At 39.4% G+C, this 20799-nt stretch overlaps 1 protein-coding gene across 1 annotated transcript in view; it reads left to right on the top strand.

Moving 5' to 3' along the window:
- Nucleotides 1-20581, top strand: part of CCNYL1 (cyclin Y like 1) — a 32540-nt gene extending 11959 nt beyond the window's left edge. Inside the window, exons 2-10 of the mRNA XM_005519891.3 lie at nt 479-553; nt 2789-2823; nt 4500-4600; nt 6042-6077; nt 6816-6867; nt 9914-10033; nt 12077-12243; nt 15900-16062; nt 18842-20581. Of these exons, the coding sequence (XP_005519948.1) occupies nt 479-553; nt 2789-2823; nt 4500-4600; nt 6042-6077; nt 6816-6867; nt 9914-10033; nt 12077-12243; nt 15900-16062; nt 18842-18958 (866 nt within the window). The 3' untranslated portion in view covers nt 18959-20581. The remainder of the gene's footprint in view (nt 1-478; nt 554-2788; nt 2824-4499; nt 4601-6041; nt 6078-6815; nt 6868-9913; nt 10034-12076; nt 12244-15899; nt 16063-18841) is intronic.
- The last annotated feature ends 218 nt before the right edge of the window (nt 20582-20799 follow it).

The raw sequence follows: 20799 nt of genomic DNA on the forward strand, positions 1-20799 counted from the left end.
AATGTTACTTATTAGGTTCTTTTGTAAGACCACAGAGATTGTTTCCTGCTGTATTTGGTACATAAAGCATAGAGGGAAAGACCACAGAGGGAAAGATCAGCAGTGATAATTTTTTGTTGTTTTGGTGTGGTTTTTTTTTTTAATTAGTTTTTTGATAAAGTTCCAGCTTTCTGCTCACTACTGGGCACATGCCCCACACCCAGCTACCTTAACATGCAGGGCCACAGATTGACTTCTGAAGATAAATGGGTTTTTTGAGATCTCCCTGTCCACTTTGTTGGTTTTTTTTCAGAGGGAAAATGTAAAATTTTTATTCATCTTGGCAAAAGTATGATTTTGTTTCAGAGACAGCCCATTCTACGTGGGTTTGATCTTGTTTCCATCACTGTGCTTGAGCACTTGGAGGCTGGGTGGGAATTGTTGCAGTTTTCATCTTTAAATTAAAGGTATCTCATTTTTTTTGTCCTTTCTATTTCAGATTTAGCCTTGGAATCTAATCCATCTGATCATCCCAGAGCAAGCACAATTTTCCTGAGCAAGTCACAAACAGATGGTAAGCTAAGGTTTTTTCCAATTTAACAAAAAACAGGAAAAAATTAGAAAAATAACCAAATGTAACAGCTCAAGAACAGTGCTTCAATTTTTTCAAAGCATAGGGATTAGTAATTTATGTATTTACACAGAAATGTGTTTATAGACCATTTTACTTAACACTTAAAATCACTTGATCTTTAAAATGCTTAAGCATCAGATTTCAGTGTGCAGATCCTAATAGTCTGAAGGAGCAAGGATCTCTTCATTAGTGTAATTCAAGTTTCAAGCAATGGTGGGTTTTTTAATGGCCAAGGACTGTTTCAAATACAGTTTTAAAGTAAAAAAACTATAGTTGAGAAAATAATTAAATTCTCTGTACTAAATAATAAGCCTAAGCCATTCGTCTATATCAGTTGCTTCTGAATATGTTTTAAACTGTTTGAATAGTTTTAGAGGATAAATACTCTCCATTCCCAGTTTTAATTACATAGATGTATTGGGATTTTCAATTTCTTTGCAGATCCAATGTTTACATGATAACTCAATTTTGAAACTGTTGCTATAGCCTGTGCATTCCAAAAGGCTTTCAAGAAGTGGGGGCATTTCTATATTGCACAAATAAAAGCAAATTCTGACAACAGGACATTTTGAAGTTGCAACTAAAAAAATATATAAGATAATATTTTTTAAATGCTTCTGTTTCTTTTATAGTTGTTTCTTGTTTGAAGCACTGTTTTGCTAAGAAAGTGATGCACTTGAGGTTGGATGTGTTGATGGAAAGCTGCAGTGTGTCTTTTAACTTGGCACAGCTTTGCCACAGAAAGTAATTATTTTGACAGGTCTGTCAGTTGTTGTCCTGCTATTCAGTCTTGTGGCAAGTGGTAGAATTGTCAGTCATATCAACTTTACAGTGCTCAGATAATCTGTGAGCAGTGGGAGCAAGCACTAGCCTGGCTCTCCAGAAGAGATGATACCAAGGAAATGTAAAGACCTCTTTTTTTGGGGCCTCTGAGGTCAGTCTTCAAACAGCCAGAGGCTCTGACCTGCTCGTTTCAGACACCTCTGAGATGAGCAGTGCTGAAGGTGCAGCTCACATGCTGACAGAGTTCATGAACACTTTCACTGTGCAGTCTTCCAGCCTTGCTGCAGAAAATGTTCAAACTACGTGAACAGGCTTGTTGGGGGTAGTATTGCTTTCAAACGTCATTTGTTTTTCTTTAAATGAAATGTATTGAATTGTGTAGACTTGTGTTCATGTAGGAAAAGGCTCCTCTTAGTGAGGTAGTAACTATTAAACTATTCTGTGAAGTTTGTATTAAATTAATTGATTTTTATGGAGAAGTCCGGCAGAATAATTTATTTTCTAATTTCCCTCATTCTTCTTTAGTTGACCTTCCATAGAATTAGTAGAATTAATATCCTTAAGTTCTCTCTCAGTGAGATGCTATCAGGATGATGAGTTTTGATTTATGCAAAAAGACTAAAAAAATGTGGATACTCTTTTCCAATTGTCAGTTTTTCTAAATATGTAAGAGAACGTGTCCTGCTGAAGAGTGGGAATGATTTGAGGTTAGGACTTTGGAGAGGTGCCTGTCCATGCTGGTCAGATTTGTATACTTTGTGCACGTGTGCAGCTCTCAGCTCTCCCTCACACGCTGCTGTAATTGCTGCTGTCACAGCTGGAAGTTTAACCTTGCAGTCTCTTTTGAAAGACTAACACAGTTTAAAATGATCAAATGACATGGTTGCAGTTGTATGATAAATAGGACCACAGCTTGTGCCAGCATCCTCTGTATAGTGAAATAGTCTTTTACCTTCTGCTGTCTAATAGGAGGAGAGAGAACATGTAAATAATGCTGGGCACCTCACTTCTTCCTTGTGTGCATTTGACAGGCTCAAGGTGTGCTGGTTTTGCTTCTCTTTGCTGTTGGATGGTGGACACTGTCTGTTTGAACTACCTGAAATCATCCTGTTTTTCATGATACACAACATCTTTTCAAAGCTGAGACACTTTTCCCCTTAGTGTGATGGGAAGTAGCTGTTTCTGAGTGTACAAGTGGGTAGACAGAAGGAGTATGTTGCTTACTACATTGATAAAACTTTTTTTTTTTTCTCAAACTACTTTTCCAGACACCTAAAGTAAAATTCGAAACTTTGAATGCTCCCACACTTTAGAAAACTTGGTTAATATAGTGACTTTATTGAACGTAAATTGGGAAACCTTTCAGTTCACATTCTTTTTCCCTCTTTGTAGTGCGAGAGAAGAGGAAGAGTAACCATATAAATCATGTAAGTAAACTGTATTCTATGTAAATATTAGGATATTGGGTCAAAGACAAGGTCAAGGAAACAACTGTACTAGTTCTAGGTATATAGTCTTACACATGTTCCAAATCCTCGTTAGAAAGGTGAAACTGAATTATCTTTGCCCATCTCGAAGCAATAAACAGGCACAATATCACAAAGCATAGAATGGCTGATGTCAGAAGAATAAAAATGAATTTTTTTGTTGTCAGTCTTAACCATTTCAGAACAGTAGAGAAGAAAATGTAAGCCAACCTGTCTGTATTTTTTTTAAACAGAAATAAAACTGCATTAATTTCTCAGCTGAGATGGCAAGTCTTGAATGACTTGCTGATTGAGTATTGCTATGGGACTTATTTTAAGAAGTGTATCCAGTATGAAAAGAGAATGAACAAATATCATCAGTGTAATGAACAAGTGATACTCCGTTAGTTTTAAAATCTGAAAATATGCTCTGAGCTTCTTCCACGAATATTATTTGGCTTGGACACTTCACTTACCAAAAAACCAGCCAAAACAAAAAAGATGCAATGTCATTAATAAGTGAAATAAAGTGAATAAAATCATTGACTAGTAAAGGGAAGAATGAAAGTTAGTAACATAAAGTTTAAAAAAGTATCAAAAGTGTCTACTGACAAAGCAGTGGTAAGATAATGGTATTTCAGGTCTCTTATTTTGCATGATTATGCAAGGAGAAGGAGTGGGGATGATCCTTATACCTTTTTTCTCTCTTTCTTTTTTTGTTACAATTCCAACTTTGGTCTGCCAGTACCAAGGTGAAGTGTGATTGGAGTGTTTTTGCTGACAGACTTCAGCTGGAAGGGGAGATATTCCTAGGCAGCTGTTGAGTTTTGAAGGGTGTGAACATTTTCATATGGAAGACTTTCAAGTTTTAGACAAGGCGTTTAAAAAAATTCTGGTGAAAACTAATGAATGTTGAATTGTTTGATTAGAATTCCTCCCTCAGTTATGATGTCCTATCTGTAGTGCAAGGCATTCTCTGAAAATGCTCAGGGAAGCCTGGGTGGGGTTATATTGGAAGATTTCTTACAGTACAGAATGGACAGGATTAGGATGGGTGATGTGGAGCATATTGCTAACTCTAAATAATAATAGCAAAAGTAAGAGTAATAGCAGTACTCTGTTTCCAGATCCCAGATTCTAAAACAGGACATGTGTGAAGGGACCCATGCCAGGAAAAGGTTTCTCTTTTTTGAAACTCTAACATGACAAAGCCCCAAATGTTAAACTGGATAACCAGAAACTGTGAAAGGTATAGGATATAAAGGAAGGGAAATGGTGATTATGGAGTCACAGGGAAATCTAATAGAGTACATCATGGAGAGGGAAGACTGGGACACAAACTGACAAGAATGGAATGGGAGAGAACTGAGAAAATCAGGATTTGCTGCTTTAGCTCAGCTATTTCTGATGTAAATTATCTAAAATCATGTTGTGTAATACAAGGGATGGTTTGTAAAAGTATCTTACACAAAGGAACTAGATGGCTACAGGGTAGCTTACATTGCAGCCATCCACAGGGACCTGTGCAGTAACCACTGGAGGTGTAAAGCCAGTACTCAGTGTGCTAAACAGAAGCTTACAGAATCCCTCTTCTTGAATATATTTCAATTCTTTTCTTCTTTTTTTCTTTCCTCAAGGTTTCTCCTGGTCAGCTTACGAAAAAATACAGCTCATGCTCAACAATATTTATAGATGACAGCACGGTCAGTCAGCCTAACCTTAGAAGCACAATAAAGTGGTAAGGATCCTTGTCATCAACAAGGGCTTGAGTGGCATTGTAAGGGTTATTTGGGATTTTCTGGGGGTCTTGTCTGTTCCAAAACCAACTGCACCCTTGAATGAGAGAAGCACAGCACTGCTTCTGCAGGTTGGTCATGGAAGGGGTGTAGAGGTCTGGGTAATTGACTGCTGGAGGGAGCTCTTGTTTCAGTCACAGAGTTCATGGACTGTCCTATTTCGAAGTTGTTCTCATCATGAGGCAGTGCAGAAGTGTGTCAGCATTGTGGGTTTGAAAGCATGTGTTGAGGTGGGGAGTTTAGTTCACACTGAAAGCCAAATCAAGAAATTCTTGACCTGGGAAAACTTGAAATGGATTTTTTGTGGAGTTGCAGAAGTTGCAGGACTGCGTTTGGTACTTGCCAGTGGTATTAGTCTGCCCTCTAGTTGTGGAAAAACAGCATGTTGCTGACTTGGGGTTTAATGCTGGCCTTTCTGCCTTCTCCTCACATACTTGTTATTTTAGGTAGGTGATAATTATGGTCTCCAATGTAAATGGCTGCTGGGCCTATTTTTCTGGGTACCAGAAAGTCAGTTATTTGCACTTAGATGATACCAGCTGAGAATTGAGAAGAGCGTTTTATCGTGCTTAAGGGGAAAGGAAGGCTGAGTAGGTTGAGGTCCAGAAAGCTTTACTGATTTAATATTGTTGTAGAGTTTGGAAATGTCTAAGTTCATTTGTTACTTTAAAACGTGGTTTCAGACAAAGGTATGCAGCATGTCACTTCTCCTTTTCTAGAGAAAAACAAAAACCTAAAAAGCTATGCTTGTGCCATTTTAAAGTGTTGTACAGCTGACAGCAGATCAGAAGGTTTTGTGACAGGTTCCTGTGATGGCAGCATTCGTGTTATCACCATGAGTAAAGAATCTGAAATTGGCCACAGCAGATGAGTGTTACTATATGAAACCTATTGCCTCATTTAGCAGAGACTGAAATCTGTTCTTGTCCACTTCTTGGATTATTCTGGCGTAACACCATCTCTTTTTTAGACAGTTCCTAAATTAGACAACCAGACAGGGTTAAAACATCTGCAGAATCTCCGTAATGGTATATGTAACACCAAAGAGAGCTTACATTTTAGTTGGGACTAGACCACATTTTCACTAAATATCAACTAATCAGGAAATGAAAGTACATATTGAAAATGCCACTTAACAGTTCTTTTGTTGCACAAATATCTGTACAATGAATGTAAAAGTAGTTTGGCTGCCAGATTTGATTTGGCCAATTTCTGTCCAGACAGTTAAACATCAGAAATGAGATGTGTAGTACCTGGGGATGTGAGAGGAGGTCACTGCAAAATGGATCTGTAACGTTATGCACTGAATGACAGCTTTTGCAGTGGAAAGGTGTACATGGAATATGCTTTGTTAAATCTTTATTCTTCTTTTCTGTTTTTTAGTGTAACATTAGCAATATTCTACCATATAAAGAACAGGTGAGTGAACTCTTTCTTTCCTGAAATATGACTTTCTTTTTGAACCAGGGATATAAAAAGGTAGAATCACTAGGAGTGGAAAAAAACTCTAAAGATCATGGAGTCAAATGTCGTCTTGGTCACTTCAGTGACAGCTGGTGTAAGTTAAAGGAGGTGAAAACTCCAGCACTTCATGCTGTATCTGTTTCCTCATTGTACCCCCTCTTGAGCAGCTGTGGAAGGGTCAGTAATGCACCCATCCAATGGCACATAAAACTCCAAAACAGGGAGGGAGGAAAACACACTTAACTCACCACAGATCAGCCTCTGGCCTTTGTTTAGCTTTTCCTGAGCACAGAGGTAAGGATTAGCTTTGATGGGTGAAGGAACACTCTGTCCATGTACAAATCACTCTTGCCATTACAGCCATTTCCAGCATATGCTTCTGAATTACAGCTCACTGTTTGAAGTAAATGCTATTAATGAGTTTCATCTGGTTTCACATTTGGAGGGAGAATTTGTAGTAAGCATAATGCAAGAACACAGGAAGCTATTCATTGTTTAGTTCCTTAAATATTTCATTGTAAGGACTCATCACTAAATGCTTTGCAAAAATACTGGGTAGCTCCATACCATACTCTAGGAAAAACTGAACTATAAAATATATCTCTCGGTCCTCTTTAACGAACAATGTTTTTTAGTAGAGCACAGCATTGCCAGTTAACTCTTATTGCTAAACCAGAGATTTTTGTTTTGTAGAGATTCTGACAGATCATTGGATATTTTTGATGAAAAATCTCATCCTCTTACAGTAAGTGTTATTATTGGATCCTATGAATGTGTATCAATAACATTTTGATTGTATTCTGTAAGTAATAAAAATGTATTAGCACCAGGCCACAATCAAATTAATCTTAAATTGTCTCTTTATATATAATACAAAGTGCAAACAGTGACTTTTGAGATCAGCTAGATCATGAACAGAGCCCAGTCTTTATAAATGTTACAAACTATGTTTGACTTTTATGCTTTGACTATAAATAGAAATAAGCATGTGCCAAATTCTTTCGTATTCCATGTCTGAAATTTCTTGTCCATCTCCTTTCTTCCCCTCCTTAATGCTGCTTTATTAGAAGTGTTTTCTGTTTCTGTAGGAGGACATGGTTAGTAGGTATGTGCCTAACCTTTTAAATGACTGCAGACAGGAGAATATAATACATGAAGTATCACACAAAGTAGGCAACAGTGAATTTGGCCTTTAAAAAAACATAAAGGCAATATTTTAAAGCATATATGCTTAAGACTGCTTGCAGTAACAGCAAGGAGCATTCAGGATGTGATTTTAATGTGACTGGTCCTGGTACACCTTTTTTGACACTCTTAGTGATGTAAAACCTCATAGTACAGGGAAGCTTAAGAATGGAGCATGTGCTTTTCACATCCACTTTGAGCACTCCTAGCTTAATGCCTGTCCTGCAGAACCACTTCCTTTGTTTTTCATGTGAAATTAATTTAGCAAAGATCGAGTGGCTTTAAAATTTGAATTTGTTCTGGGACTTACCTGAGTGAATGCAGTACAACCTATTTCACAGATTTTGTTTGTTAACAGACAGATTTTAATAAACAATTTAATATTTTAAGTTTGTTGGAGTTTCATCCCTAAATTTGACCCATTGTGCTAGGAATTGTACAGTACAATATAAATAAATACAACTCTTCACGCAATTAAAAGAAAGGAGAACTTCAGGACAACAGCTATATTAGTCAAGATTTGTTGTATGGACTGTTGCACTTCAGAACAGTAAGTGTGAACCAAAACTATTTTAAATGCCTGAGTCTGTTGTGCATTCAAAATTATTTATGTAAGATGGACTCCATCAGACAATTTCTTTATTTAACAACCTGTCATCCTTTGATCCTTTCATATAGCCTACCTCCTGTTTAATGAGAAGAAAATCATTGTGTCCTCTAGGGAGCACTTAAAGGTCTATTCTATCTTACTGCAGCATACAGACAGAAATAGAGTTATGGCTGATTGTCACCCTTGTGAGGGAAAGGCACACACGGCTTGTTAGTTTCTATAGCAATGGTGTTTTGTCTGGGTACCTACTGTTCCTTCAGAAAGGTTAATTAGCAGGAAGAAATCTCTGAACACCTTGTCTTCTAAAGAAGGAGTCCAGACCAATTCTGTTGACCCTAACAGGACCTAGTTACTGGTATCATGGATTTAGTCACAAATACCATCTTGATGCTTCCTTTCTGAGTCCAGTGTCTTGTTTAGGACAATTTAAAAGGAGAACACTATGGAATAAGTTGCCTCCCTATGTAGGTTCAACAATCCCTTTCCACTAAGAAGGAATGAATACAAATAGATGTAAGTAAAAAAAGAAGAGCTTACTAACAAATGAAACAGCAACAGGTGAAATATAACAGTAAATAAATAGCAAACTGCGGAACCTTGTGGGAACAAGGAGAGACCCAAAATGCCAGAAATACCCTTCCCAAGATGAGAAAGCCACTAACTGCAGTATCTGTGAGACCAGGAAAAAAAACACCAAAAAGAGAACCCAAAAAGGGCCAAGCCTGTGCATAAGGCAAGACCAAGCAGCTGGCAGAGCCAAGACCACACAGCAGCAGGACCCAGCTGCCTTCCAGAGCCGAGTTTAAAAACACCTGGGATAGCAGCTACCCATCCCCAGCTTCCCACAGCAGAGTCCTAAAGAGACCATGACAGTTTTTGGGCACAGATAATGGGGAATACAATACCATTTTGGGTTACCTCAGGACTTTCAATCAGCAAGAATGTACTTCTAGATGTGTTTTTGTACCATGTGTAGCACAGGAATGAGCAGTGTTCCTGCTCATGCTATTCCTAATATTGCATGTCCCCCTTGCAGAGATAACTTCTGTTGGTTAGTGGTGTATTAGGCTGTGTGGGCAGTACAAAATTAACATTTTACTCTGCATTTTACTTGACAATGCTCCCTGGCTATTTTAAACTACAAAACCACAGGAAAATGCTGCTTTGCTTACATTGCAACTACTAACTTAGTGTCAAGCAGGTATGCTGTTGTCAGCTGCTGTGCCAACCATACTGCAGGTCTAACTTGGACTGTAAACAGAAATATATTCAGTATCAGTCTTACAGAACCAGTGTGCAGAGCTGGAGCTCTTGAAGTTTCATCCCTCCAGAAAAAGTGCCGAATATGAGAACGTATCTCAAACACTTTAGGATTGCTTTTACAGACTGTTTATTTCTGAACTTCTCCCCTGTGTTTAGAAACAGTTTAGCACCCTGTTGGAGTTAAATCTAGTTGTTCATTAGCTTTGTTGTCTTTCTGGAGTCTCTCAAGAATGAGTCCTATGAAGACAGTGTAAATTACCATCTGGTTCTACCTGTGACAGAATTATTGTCATGTCTTCTTCAGCGCTTCCTCAGCTGGAAGAGAAATCTCATGAAGTCTGTTAATTTTGCCTTTTGAAGAGCCACTGTTTCCCCTGGGGTGTATATACCTGTAATTTTCTTGCAGGGAGAAGCGTTTGTTTATTACATCTCTTTCAGTCTGAAGAATGTTCCATGGACAATAGTTAGCACCTGCTGTGATGATGGTAGTTCATGCTCTTTTCTGTTGGTCCTACAGATCAAACAAATGTTCAGAAGAGAGATACTAGCTAAAGCTAGTGTGTTTTGTTTGGAATGTTTCAATATTGCAAGGCTGCTTCTTTCAGTGCATAGCTCTGTTCTGCCTCTGTGACAGGAGATGGGTGTATACACCTCAGTGAGAAGAAACAACCTGGTCTTTAGAGTCAGGGCTAAGTAAGACAGATTTTCAGTAATTCCAAGAACTTTCTTTCAGCGGGAAGAAGTCCCAGATGACTACTACAAGCATGACCCTGACCACAAGCACATCTACCGGTTTGTTCGGACGCTCTTCAGCGCAGCACAGCTAACAGCGGAATGTGCAATAGTGACACTGGTAAGAGGTGCCCTAGTGCTGCAGTGTGAGCTTTTGGAGGACTTGCCCCTCTCCTCAGTAAGAGAATCATGCTGAACTGACATTTAAATAGTTAAGAGCATCTCATGAAGCCCTATTAATGAAGGCACAGTACAAGTGAGTTCATTAGAGATTTCTAAGTAGTCACAGAAGTGATTAAATAAAAGGGTAATTCCCTTTTCTGTATATAAATATGTAGTGCCTAATTACTTGTCCAATAAAATCCTGTTTGTTTCGTAATACAGAACTCACTGAAGAAGCTTGAGAAGAGCAGAACAGTGGGATGCTGTAAACAGTGGGGTGTGATGAGGTCATACAAAAAGATACTTTTTCTTTCAGCTGTGTGGAGGGGAAGGTGTGAGTTTTGAGTTCATCTTAACCAGAACATATTACCAGAAGTAATACTGCCTCAAGGGATCAAGAGTCAATCCTATAGGAACTCTGGGAGTGGATCTTTCTCATTATTATGTTCTTCAATCATTGCCACCTTTCTACCAAACTTTTTTTTTTTTTTTTAATTAAGCCAAAGAGGCTGTAACTTTTTCCCCAGGTGACTTGGGGGTACTTAGAATTTAAAAACAATAATAAGATAATAATCACATTACAGTTTGTTGTTTGATTTCAGAAAGCATGATGCATTTAAAAATTTATCAATGACAATGAGTTTTTATTTTTCTATATATGTGTGTGTATGCATATATGTACATGGAAGGAAATTTAAAAACCACAACATATATAATTGATATTTTAGACTGTCTCTTAAACTGCACTTCATTGCACACTAAACTTCAGTCTTCATTGTGACTTCTTTCTGAAAAACAGGTGAAAGGAGAACAGAACTATCACCAAAAGACAATATAGCAATTAAGCAAACTTAGCTTGAAGGACTCTCTTTAATAAGGAAATTAGTAGTTAAAAAGGCTGAATATTTAAGAGTTAATGAAACTCAGAAAGTAGTTGGAGGTTTTTGCTTTTTCAAAGACAGGGAAGCAATTTTGACAGAACAAGATGACAGCTAACCCTGAGCAAACTATGTGAAGTGTTTACAAGAAATGGAGTTCGTTTTTAGAGTGAATTTTACCACTAGATGGCCCTGTTATTATAGGAACATCTTTAGGCTATTAGACGGCTACAAGCCAAGGATGTGAAGAAAGCATGGGGAGACCTCAATGACAAAGATTAAGTCTTCCCTTAGACCTTAATAGGTGGAGCTTCCCTTACCCACTAATTTATGTGAAGCTCCATTAGAAACTTGGATTTAGATGAGGGAATAGAAAATTAAAAACAATTAATATTAGAATTTGAAAGTGCATATTACTTAGTAATATAGTACATAGATCATTATAGGAGCATGAATAATAGAGAACTTTCAAGGAGAAGAGAGATTCCACATCCTAGAGTTGGTTTGAGACCTCATGGGAGGAAAAGACCAAGGCACATCTTTGGACTTGGGTATGTCTCACTGCCAAAGCAGTTGGTGATGGAGATGAAGGAGCTGAGGTCTGTTCTATACAGGGTAAAACAGAAATAGCACTAAAGCCCTTTCATTGTGGAAAGACAGCAATTAACACATCTTTGTCCCATCACTAGAGATCGAAGTGCAGGTTTTAGCACTTCCTGTTAAGCTACAGTGCTGAACCTTAACCATGATGAAAGGCTAATGTGATGTTGAGTGATTTGCTATCCAGGTAGGCCCTAATGAGAACCTGTCAGTGAAATGTGACTCGGTGACAGAGCTGTGTCTTCCTGAAGGAGCAGTGCTCACTGCTCAGAACTCTCACCTCACTAGCTATTGTGTGCCCTGGTGGCCCAGCTCTTGTGGGATAATAAAAAATGGAACCCATAACTCATGAAAATTTGGATTCTTAAGTGTAAGTAGTAATCACTGATACTGATACACTTAACAGTAGTAAATAATCAAACTGGACTGGCATGTTTGCTGCTCAGCTCTACTCCAGGTTGTAATTCCCCACATACAATTTTTGGGGTTTTGCTTAGTTTTTTTTTTCATTCTTCTTTCTATAGGTTTATTTGGAAAGGCTTTTAACCTATGCAGAGATTGACATATGCCCTAGTAACTGGAAGAGGATAGTCCTAGGAGCTATTCTGCTTGCTTCTAAAGTCTGGGATGATCAAGCTGTGTGGAATGTGGATTATTGCCAAATACTGAAGGACATTACTGTTGAGGACATGTAAGTTGTAATGTTTGGGTAATCTGCAGTGGTGACGTTTTGAGCAGTTTTTGTGTATATGATTTTTTCTGTTTTTGTCTGTGGTTTTTTAAATAGCAGTTTTTGTGATCATGCTGAAAAAATCTCTCTCTGTTGCTATGATATATATTTAAGGTTTATATTTAGTGTCTGGCCTCATTCTTCTTCATTTTTACCTCAGGAAACTTTGGATAATTACCCTACTTTGAGACAAATCTGTACTAATAATTTTAATGACTTGCTTATGTGACTTCGAAGTTAGTTTTCTTTACCTTCTTTATCTCAGTCATGAGCCATGGTACTAAACTAAATTTATAGTCTTATCAAAAGATTTTTCTAGAAGGGAAAAAAAGTGAACTAAATTTGTCCTCTGCCTTTTCTATTTTAGAATTTGAAGAATTGCAAGGTAAACCATAATTTGTGACTTTCATGTGTGCTTGTGTATCCAGTTAAGCATCTCAAGGTCTGAACTCCTAGTGCTGCTGCTGGCAGGCAGGTGTTGTCTGTGTGAGTAGCTATGGTTGCCTGTGTTACACACAGCTACTGCTACAGCTTATCATCTCTGGGTAGGTTCTTAGATGTGCCTACAGTGCTGAAAACAAAGTCCTCAGTCTTATTACTGCTTGTTTTTATAAGGCTGTTCCTTAGATGTATTTTTGTCTTAGATGTGAATTTCAGTTTTTCAGAAATTTTGAATCTGCTGTCTTTTCTTGCTGCACTCAGTTTTAAGCCAGATTCTGTAGTACGGGAAGATATTCATCCTCATGGCTCCAGGCTCATACTATGGGCTGGAGGTGTGTTTATGAGGACTGTAGTTGGCCCATTAGGTTTTCTGTTTAATTCCTTCTCACAAAGTTCTATCTCAGAGCTTTGAAACATCAACATTTTTGTTTTAATTCTATTTGCTAGCTTGTTCTCCTATTTCTCTTACTATGACAGGTAGAAATTATACAAGTCCAGCTTAAAACACAGGCTTTCTGGCCTTGCTTTCTTGACATGCTTTGTGTGTGTTTGAGTTTAATCATGGTGCTGTGCCCCGGGCACGTGTCCACACCTGTGCAGTGACAGCCAGTTCTAGCACAGGAGCAAACTGAGCTGGCAGAGCCCTGCACACAGCACTGGGAGGCTGCCTGTGTCATGGGGCAGTGTTCTTGCCCCTTGCTCTCTTCCCTGGATTCAGCCCAAACTAATGCTTAAAATACAGTAAGTATTTAGTCATTTGGGCCTCTTTAGGAGGAGGAATATCTAGTTTTCTTCCTTTTAGATGGGGGGGCTGTATTTCTAAAAATGAGGGAGTTTTCTGCACCAAAAGAATTTTTATTGTTCAAATTATTTCACATCTCAAAGAGCAACCACTATTACTTGTTTTATACATACCCCTTTCCTGGGAGTTCTTTGTCTCAAAATGCAGGACTGTGGCAGCCCTGCTTTTGGGAAAGCATAATTAGTGATTTTATGCAATGTACGTCTTCACTCAGCCTGGCCCCGAGTGCTCATCTAGCTGAGGAACATACCTGAAGCGTTGCTGCAAATAACCCTGAGATGGCTGAAGTGGGATCAGCAAAGCCAGGAGTGCTGGAGTGTACATCCTGCTCTTTTGATGTCTCTCCTTCTAGCCCTATTTGGGACAAATCAAATTGATAGCACTGAAAATATAACAAGCAGGATATTTATTCTCTATTGCCAATGCTGGGTCTCCTGAAATTGTCAGTACTTGCATTTTCAAAGCAGTGATTATGGTAAGGGAAATAGATGGAATTTCCTCCAATTTGAGGATGGGATTTTTGTAATCCCATCTCATTTGAGATGACTTAGACCTTTGAATTTAGGTATGGTCACACACTGTACTACCCCCTTCCTGACAGTGGCACAGGGTGTTCATCCCAGGCTCTGCAACTGGATACAAGATCCAGGCCTGGCAATTGCCAGATGTGGTCATTTGCCTTTGCCTTATCCTACTCAACATAGTTGAAGTGGTCACCTAAATTTTTCTATCACAAGCCCTTTTCTATTTGACCAAGGCAAAGGTGGGGTTTTTAAATGAAAGACATTTTTCTTTCTGTGATAGTTTTTTGTTTTGTTTTACTTTTTTCTAATGGGAAAAAAATCAAAGGAAATTCAGTTGACATTTGGAAGTCATCCTTTGTCAGAACTTGCTAGCTTTGATGAGACTGAATCCATAATTGCTGAAAAATTAACGGTACAGCTGCTGATCTTGCCACAATTGTTTGTGAGGGGACACATGCTGTTCATTCTTTAGGCTACATCTATTTGTAAATAAGGCACAGAAAAAACGTGGGCATTATCCTTTTCCAGGTTTTAAACCACTGTTAATAGACTTGTTAATCCAATGAAGAATTGTATTTTTACAGAATTAAAATGTATTAGCCTAGTGAGTACAAAAGGGGCAGTGAAGAGCATTTACTCACGGGGTAAATCAAGCTCTGATCAGCTGATCATCAAAACATTATCTGATTTACATTTCTATAGGCTTATGACCATATGAACAGGAAATTAATTTTGGCACTAGGTTCAATGACACTCAAGTCTGCTATGATAGAAAGAACCACAAAGCTGCTATTCATATTGAGACCCACCACCCAATACAGGACAACACGGACAATTCCTTGATTTATTTGCCCCCGCATTGATAAGTAAAGCATCCATTTTAAAAGCTCCCAAAAAAGCAGTAACAACTTTGGCAGTGACTTGGTGCATTTTCTGGTGTATTCACAATTGGCCTATACAGCTCCTAAATTCTGTTGGAACAGATTTTGCTGCCTGTTAGGGACTGCTGTTGTTGTTGAACTGAATTGCTCGCTCTGGGTACCACCAGTTTCTTTTTGGGTTAATTAGTAAAACATGTTTTTTCCTCTGTGGAATATCTGCTTTAGCTGACCACATTACAGTAGCTGAAGCAGTTTTTTTCATGTCATGGCACTCTCCATGCTTTCCTCAAAGTGTTTTGCCCAGTGAAAACAGACAAGAGAGTAAAAACTGGACAGTGCCCTTTGACATAGTACTTTGTTATCCTGCCTAATGCTATTGAGGAGAAAATTCCTTCTCCCACCTAATGCTGCTTATTTATTTATTTATTGGAGATGAATCCATGTTGCTTCAAGAGGCTTTTTTCTGTGAGATAATAGCAGCAGCTCTTCATAGATCCATTTGTTGCCGTGGTGATCTGCCTACTCCTTTTGTTAGTCCGCCTCTACTTCAATAAACCCCCTTCCTGTTATCAGCCTGGTGAAAATGTCTGCAAGTTCTTCAGAGCTAATAAACAGCATACATCATTCCTTTCATCTGATCACTATAGTGTGGGGCCGTATGAGAGTGAGAATGGCGCATGAATTGTACAGCTGCACTAATGGAACTCCGAAGAATGAACCTCCCCGCTCAGCCGAGCGAGTGCACGACAGGGCATTGCCTTCCGAGCCGAGCCGGAGGTGCCAGGACTCAAAAGCTGCACCTTGTTTTGAGCACCAGGGAATGACCTGTCTCAAAACTAATAATGCAGAGCTCTCGGTGACCTGTTTCAAAGTTGCTGGGTTTAAAACAAGCTTGAGGTCTCTTCACTGTTTTCAACCAGCTAAAACAATCTTTCTTTTCCTTTGTCTCCTGTCCCTTACGCCTCCTAGGAACGAGATGGAAAGACACTTCTTGGAGCTACTGCAGTTTAATATCAATGTTCCTGCCAGTGTTTACGCCAAATACTACTTTGATCTTCGCTCCCTAGCAGATGACAATAACCTAAGCTTTCTGCTGGAGCCTCTCAGTAAAGAGAGAGCACAGAAGCTGGAGGTAAATGGTCTGAGAGTGGCTGATTAGGGGACTCCTCTGTCTTGTATGAGTAGTAAGAGCATCTGTTGCTAGTCATGTTAAATGGCAGTTAGAAAAACTAAAAAGCTTTTAGATCAGTTTATTACAGGGTAATTTAACCCCTTTATAAATACAGTTAGCACTTCTGAAACCATGCCTAGGCTAAGCTAGAATTCTGAGGAAGGGAAGGGTTTTGGAGAAGATTACAAAAATCTAACAGATAGCAAAATAAAATGGATGTTATTTTGGGAACCGTAGTTCAGCTAGGCTACTTAAGATTGAAAGGATTAGTGTCGTATGGAATGGATTGTCTGTCCTTCCCTGGTCACAGTCTGTATTCCAAGCACCTAGAGACAGTCACACTGAGACCCTTCTAAATACTACCAGCTGAAGGTTTCCCACTGCATCCCACTGCACAGCTGCTTTTAGATTTAGAGGGAGTGCTCTTACTGCTCTCATGGTTTAATAAACAACTTGTCTGGGGGCAGCTGCAGAAATAAGTTGTGGCTTCCCACCTTTCCAGAGAAATGTTGCTTTAAGATAAATTTTTGGAATAGCTCCTCCCTGGGAATCCTTCAGAATGCCCAGAGGAGTGTAAATGCAGATTACTGTCCCTTTCTGCTCCTTGGGAAAGGCTGCCCTTGTGGGGAGGCCCTGCAGCCTTCTTGGCACCATTTTAAAAAGCTTTAACTTTTGCAGAGTCAGTCATCCTAGTTGCTGGAGATATGTAAGACATTTTGAAAATATACAAATTACCTGAGTTCCCAGGGAAATTTCTTGTTGGATCAATGCAGCCTTTCATCTGTCCAGGTTTAATTGATGACTCTGCATGTTGTTTTGTTGACCTTTCAACAAAAGCATTACCACAGGCCCTGTGTACACTGATACCATAGTCCCTTTCAGAGAGGGGTGTGCTGTGGATTCCTGGCTTATATCGTTCTGTTGTCCAGCCCCAGTAATTCTGCCAAGGGCTAGGGATTTTATTTTGTCCCATAAGTGCCTGAACTTCAGGAGTAAGTGTGATCCCTTCTGGTCCTTTGGAATGGTAAGTATGATATGCCTATGAATTCCTCTATTTAAAGTTAAGCAATGCAGCTCTTCTGCTTTGTGTCTCACCCTTGTTACTTGCACTTTAAGGTAACACTGTCACTAATTGTAAATGTGGTTGTAGGGCAGTTCATAGTCCACAGGAAATTGTTTACTGAACTGCTCAGTGCCAGGGCATAAGTGGATGATTTACAGATTGTGAGCCTGTTTTGTTTCTTCTTTCTTAGTATTTGGGGGCTTGGTATTTAAAACCAGAGTAATTTTCAGTACAGTATGTAATTTGTGATCATGCACTTACTAATGCATGCATATTGGACATTTAGGGGCTTAATTCTAAAATGTGATAAATATTTAGACTATTTGCTAAATTTTTTAATTCTACCTTTTGGTTAGAAGCACATAAGCCGTTGATAGGAGCCTGTATAAAGCAGTGAATTGGTGAATTCCAGAAACTGAAAACTGATTTACACCATATGGGCAACTGGGGCTAAATATGTCAACACAGGTTGCTGTGTGATTGATGTGCTAGCATTAAAGCAGGATGGAGAGTCTGTCTGGTCTTGCACCAGGAGCTCATGCCGCCAGTGTCTCAAAGAATACCACTCTTGAGCCAAATGCATGCCTCCAGAAGGTCGGCAGAAATAAATGTAAATAATTATTTTAAAATACACTTAGAACTTTATTCATGCTCAGAGTGCTTTTCACCTTTTGAACTTGCAGAACACTGGGCTGTGCTGAATGGGTGCTGCCTTAAAGGGAAGGTGTAGGCTTGTAGCTGAACACAGGACTCTGAAAGTTCATCTGATGATAGGTGGTAAATTATTAATGGAAGTAAATGTGCAGGGCTGAAATTCAGTTCAACTTTTTTATTACAGGTATCCTTATTAATTTGCATTGATAATGCCTGAAGGCTCCAATCAGAAACAGGCCTTGCAGGGGAGGAGACACAGCGTTTTTTTGACAACTGTGTTATTAGGATTTAAGTAACTAGGCTTGTTACTAGAATAGCTAGATAAGCAGCGCAGAGACAAACCAATAAGTGGATGAAAAAACTTAGCACATGTCTACATGTACTAATATTTAATTGCTATAATAAAGTACCACGGCTGTCCTCCCATATGGGAATATGTTGGGAGTGAAGGCATAGAAAAGGTAAAGGCAAAACAGACACCCTAATAGAAAATAGAAAGTAGTAGAAATTAATTTCCTTGGCTTGCTTGCCCTGAGTAGCCAAGGGTAAGATGCCTGAGGAAGCACAGAAACCTTTTCAGTTTGTACCTTTTCTCTCAGAGAAATGCCTGTGTGTGTTTTTGCATTATTAAAATATTTCTTTTGAGCTGCTGCATGTACCAGACCCAGATACCAGGGGTGATTTTCAGCATAACTTCCACAAACTTAAGTCTGAAATGGATCCAAGTTTTTCATTAGATAGTGAGACTAGTAAAATAAAGAAGATACTTGCATATGGAAACCACTCACCTTCTTTAGGTCTACCTTTCTGATGGCTGCGGTTCATGGTGACCTGGGGACAGACCCCATTACTATTTTCCCTCCAGAGTAGTCCCTATTTATTGTTATTCCGGGTAAAAGCCAGGAGTGTCACTGCTGCAGAGCACCTGTGCTGTTGGTATTGCACTGCTAGTGAAACCTCCCTTGGAATGTTCAAGCTTTCCTAATACAGACTTTTCATTTTGTGTCTGTCTGTGGTGCCCAGGCAATCTCCCGGCTGTGTGAAGACAAATACAAAGACTTGTCAAAAGCTGCTATGAGACGATCTTTCAGTGCTGATAACTTAGTTGGTATCCGCCGTTCTAATGCCATCCTCTCCTGAGGAGAGAGCAAGCTGCAGCACCAGGAGCCAGCATCCACACAAAGCGGAGGAATCCACCCCTCCATGCACACAAGCCAGCGGTGATGGTGTCTTCCAGCAAGAGGAAGCGAGGAGAGCCAATCAGCCAAGGGAGCCCAGAGCTTGAGGAACATACTTGGTGCAAAAGACAAGACCTTTGTCAAATCAACTCTCTCCGCCTTCTAATGTATCCAGAGGTGCAAAAACAAACTTATCTCCTTTTCTCCCCCACAGATGTTTGCTTACTATGTAGGCCTATAGCTGTGAACTCTTGAGGTTTTTAATAATAAGTAGTTTTAAATTTTAGAATTTAAACACTAACCACATGACTATAGATACAATGTTCTTCTCTCCTCTCCCCTGTCATCCGGAGTCGCGCTGCATTTGTATTTCAGGTCAATGCAGTGTTAACAAAAACAACACATGGGACTCTTAAAAGTATAAAGCCACTCTGGAGCTGAAAACAGTAGCATAGACATGTGTTGATGGCTCTTCCCTGGTTTGGCTACTAAAAGCTGCTATTATTGGTGATGTGTTCATACCAAGAAGCTGCCCAGCAGGAAGGAATTCCATCTCTGCACCCACAACTTCACTCCAGTAAAGATTGTCAAAAGACTTTGAATGTTTTGACTGGGGGCAGAGATATGGTTTTATGTATTGTTAAAATGTATAGGGTCCATGCTGCATTTCTTGTGAATTATGGTGCTTCTCTCATTTTCTGATACTTATATTGCTCTGGAAGAGATGTAATCTGTGTATTTTTCTGAGGCATTGAATGAAAAAGCTGGTCTGGAAACATCATCACCATCCCAAACAGTGTAGCAATCCAGTGGTGAATGGCGTGTGTGCAGCACTGCTTCTCCGAGTTCTACTGCAGATCTCTTGTGCTATATACAGTGAGTTCCTAAAGCTGATGTTGTGCATCCATCTGGCTCTCCTTGGGTTTCAGTTTCCTGGGAGGCAGTTACATTCATAATGAGACAATAATGAGTTTGAGAATCCTGGACTACCTATCAAGGTAGATGGAAAAATATTGTGTTCAACTGAGAATTATCAAAAAGCTTTCTATAAACCTTATTTTTTATTTTCCCAAAGTGAATTTTATCTTGTGCAACTGCTCTAGAGGCTTGAGGTTTGCTCTTTTTGAGACTTTGGAACAGAGCTTACTTACAAGCTCTGAACTGAACTCTAAACAGGATAAGTATTAGACTCTTCCTGTGACAAGTCTTTGTAGTATCTTCCTTTCTTGGATCCAAATAGGTTCTAGGCAGTGTCCTAGGAGCAGATCTCCCTCCAAATGACACGGGTTTTGTGCACTTCCTCTTACAGCCAAGGCCCAGAAACATACACTGAACAACAAGTCCATCTGCCTTTGGGAGTGGGGCTGAGTGCCATCATCAGTGTGGCTGCACTCAGCTGTTCAAGTGCTGCATACAGCCTTTTGCAGTATGCAAATGTGCCAGCCCCTGGCTCCCAAACCCACGGAACTTGGCACTTCAGGTATCGATCGCAATTCAATATTGAAAATAACACTACATCTTCAGGTGGTTTTCCTTTCTCATGTTTGTATTAAAAGAAAAGCTAATAAACTCTATTTTAATTAAAGTTAAAGGTGAAAGGTGTGTTCTGTACAGCTGTTGGATTCTACTGCCCCTCAAAAAAGGAAAAAAAAAAGAGAAACCCCAGTGGTGTGTGTTAAGGCCTCTCCATTCCCCACACCAGCTGATCACCTTCATTTGTTCCCCATGGGCTGGCAATGTCTGGCAGTCCTGGGAGGGGTGCATCCCTGCATGGCTGGCCCAGCTCTTCCCACATGGTCTTTG

The sequence above is a fragment of the Pseudopodoces humilis genome, chromosome 8 (genome assembly GCF_049639895.1).
Source record: "Pseudopodoces humilis isolate 2021_Gansu_Grassland_sample_001 chromosome 8, ASM4963989v1, whole genome shotgun sequence".
Taxonomy (NCBI): Eukaryota; Metazoa; Chordata; class Aves; order Passeriformes; family Paridae; genus Pseudopodoces; species Pseudopodoces humilis.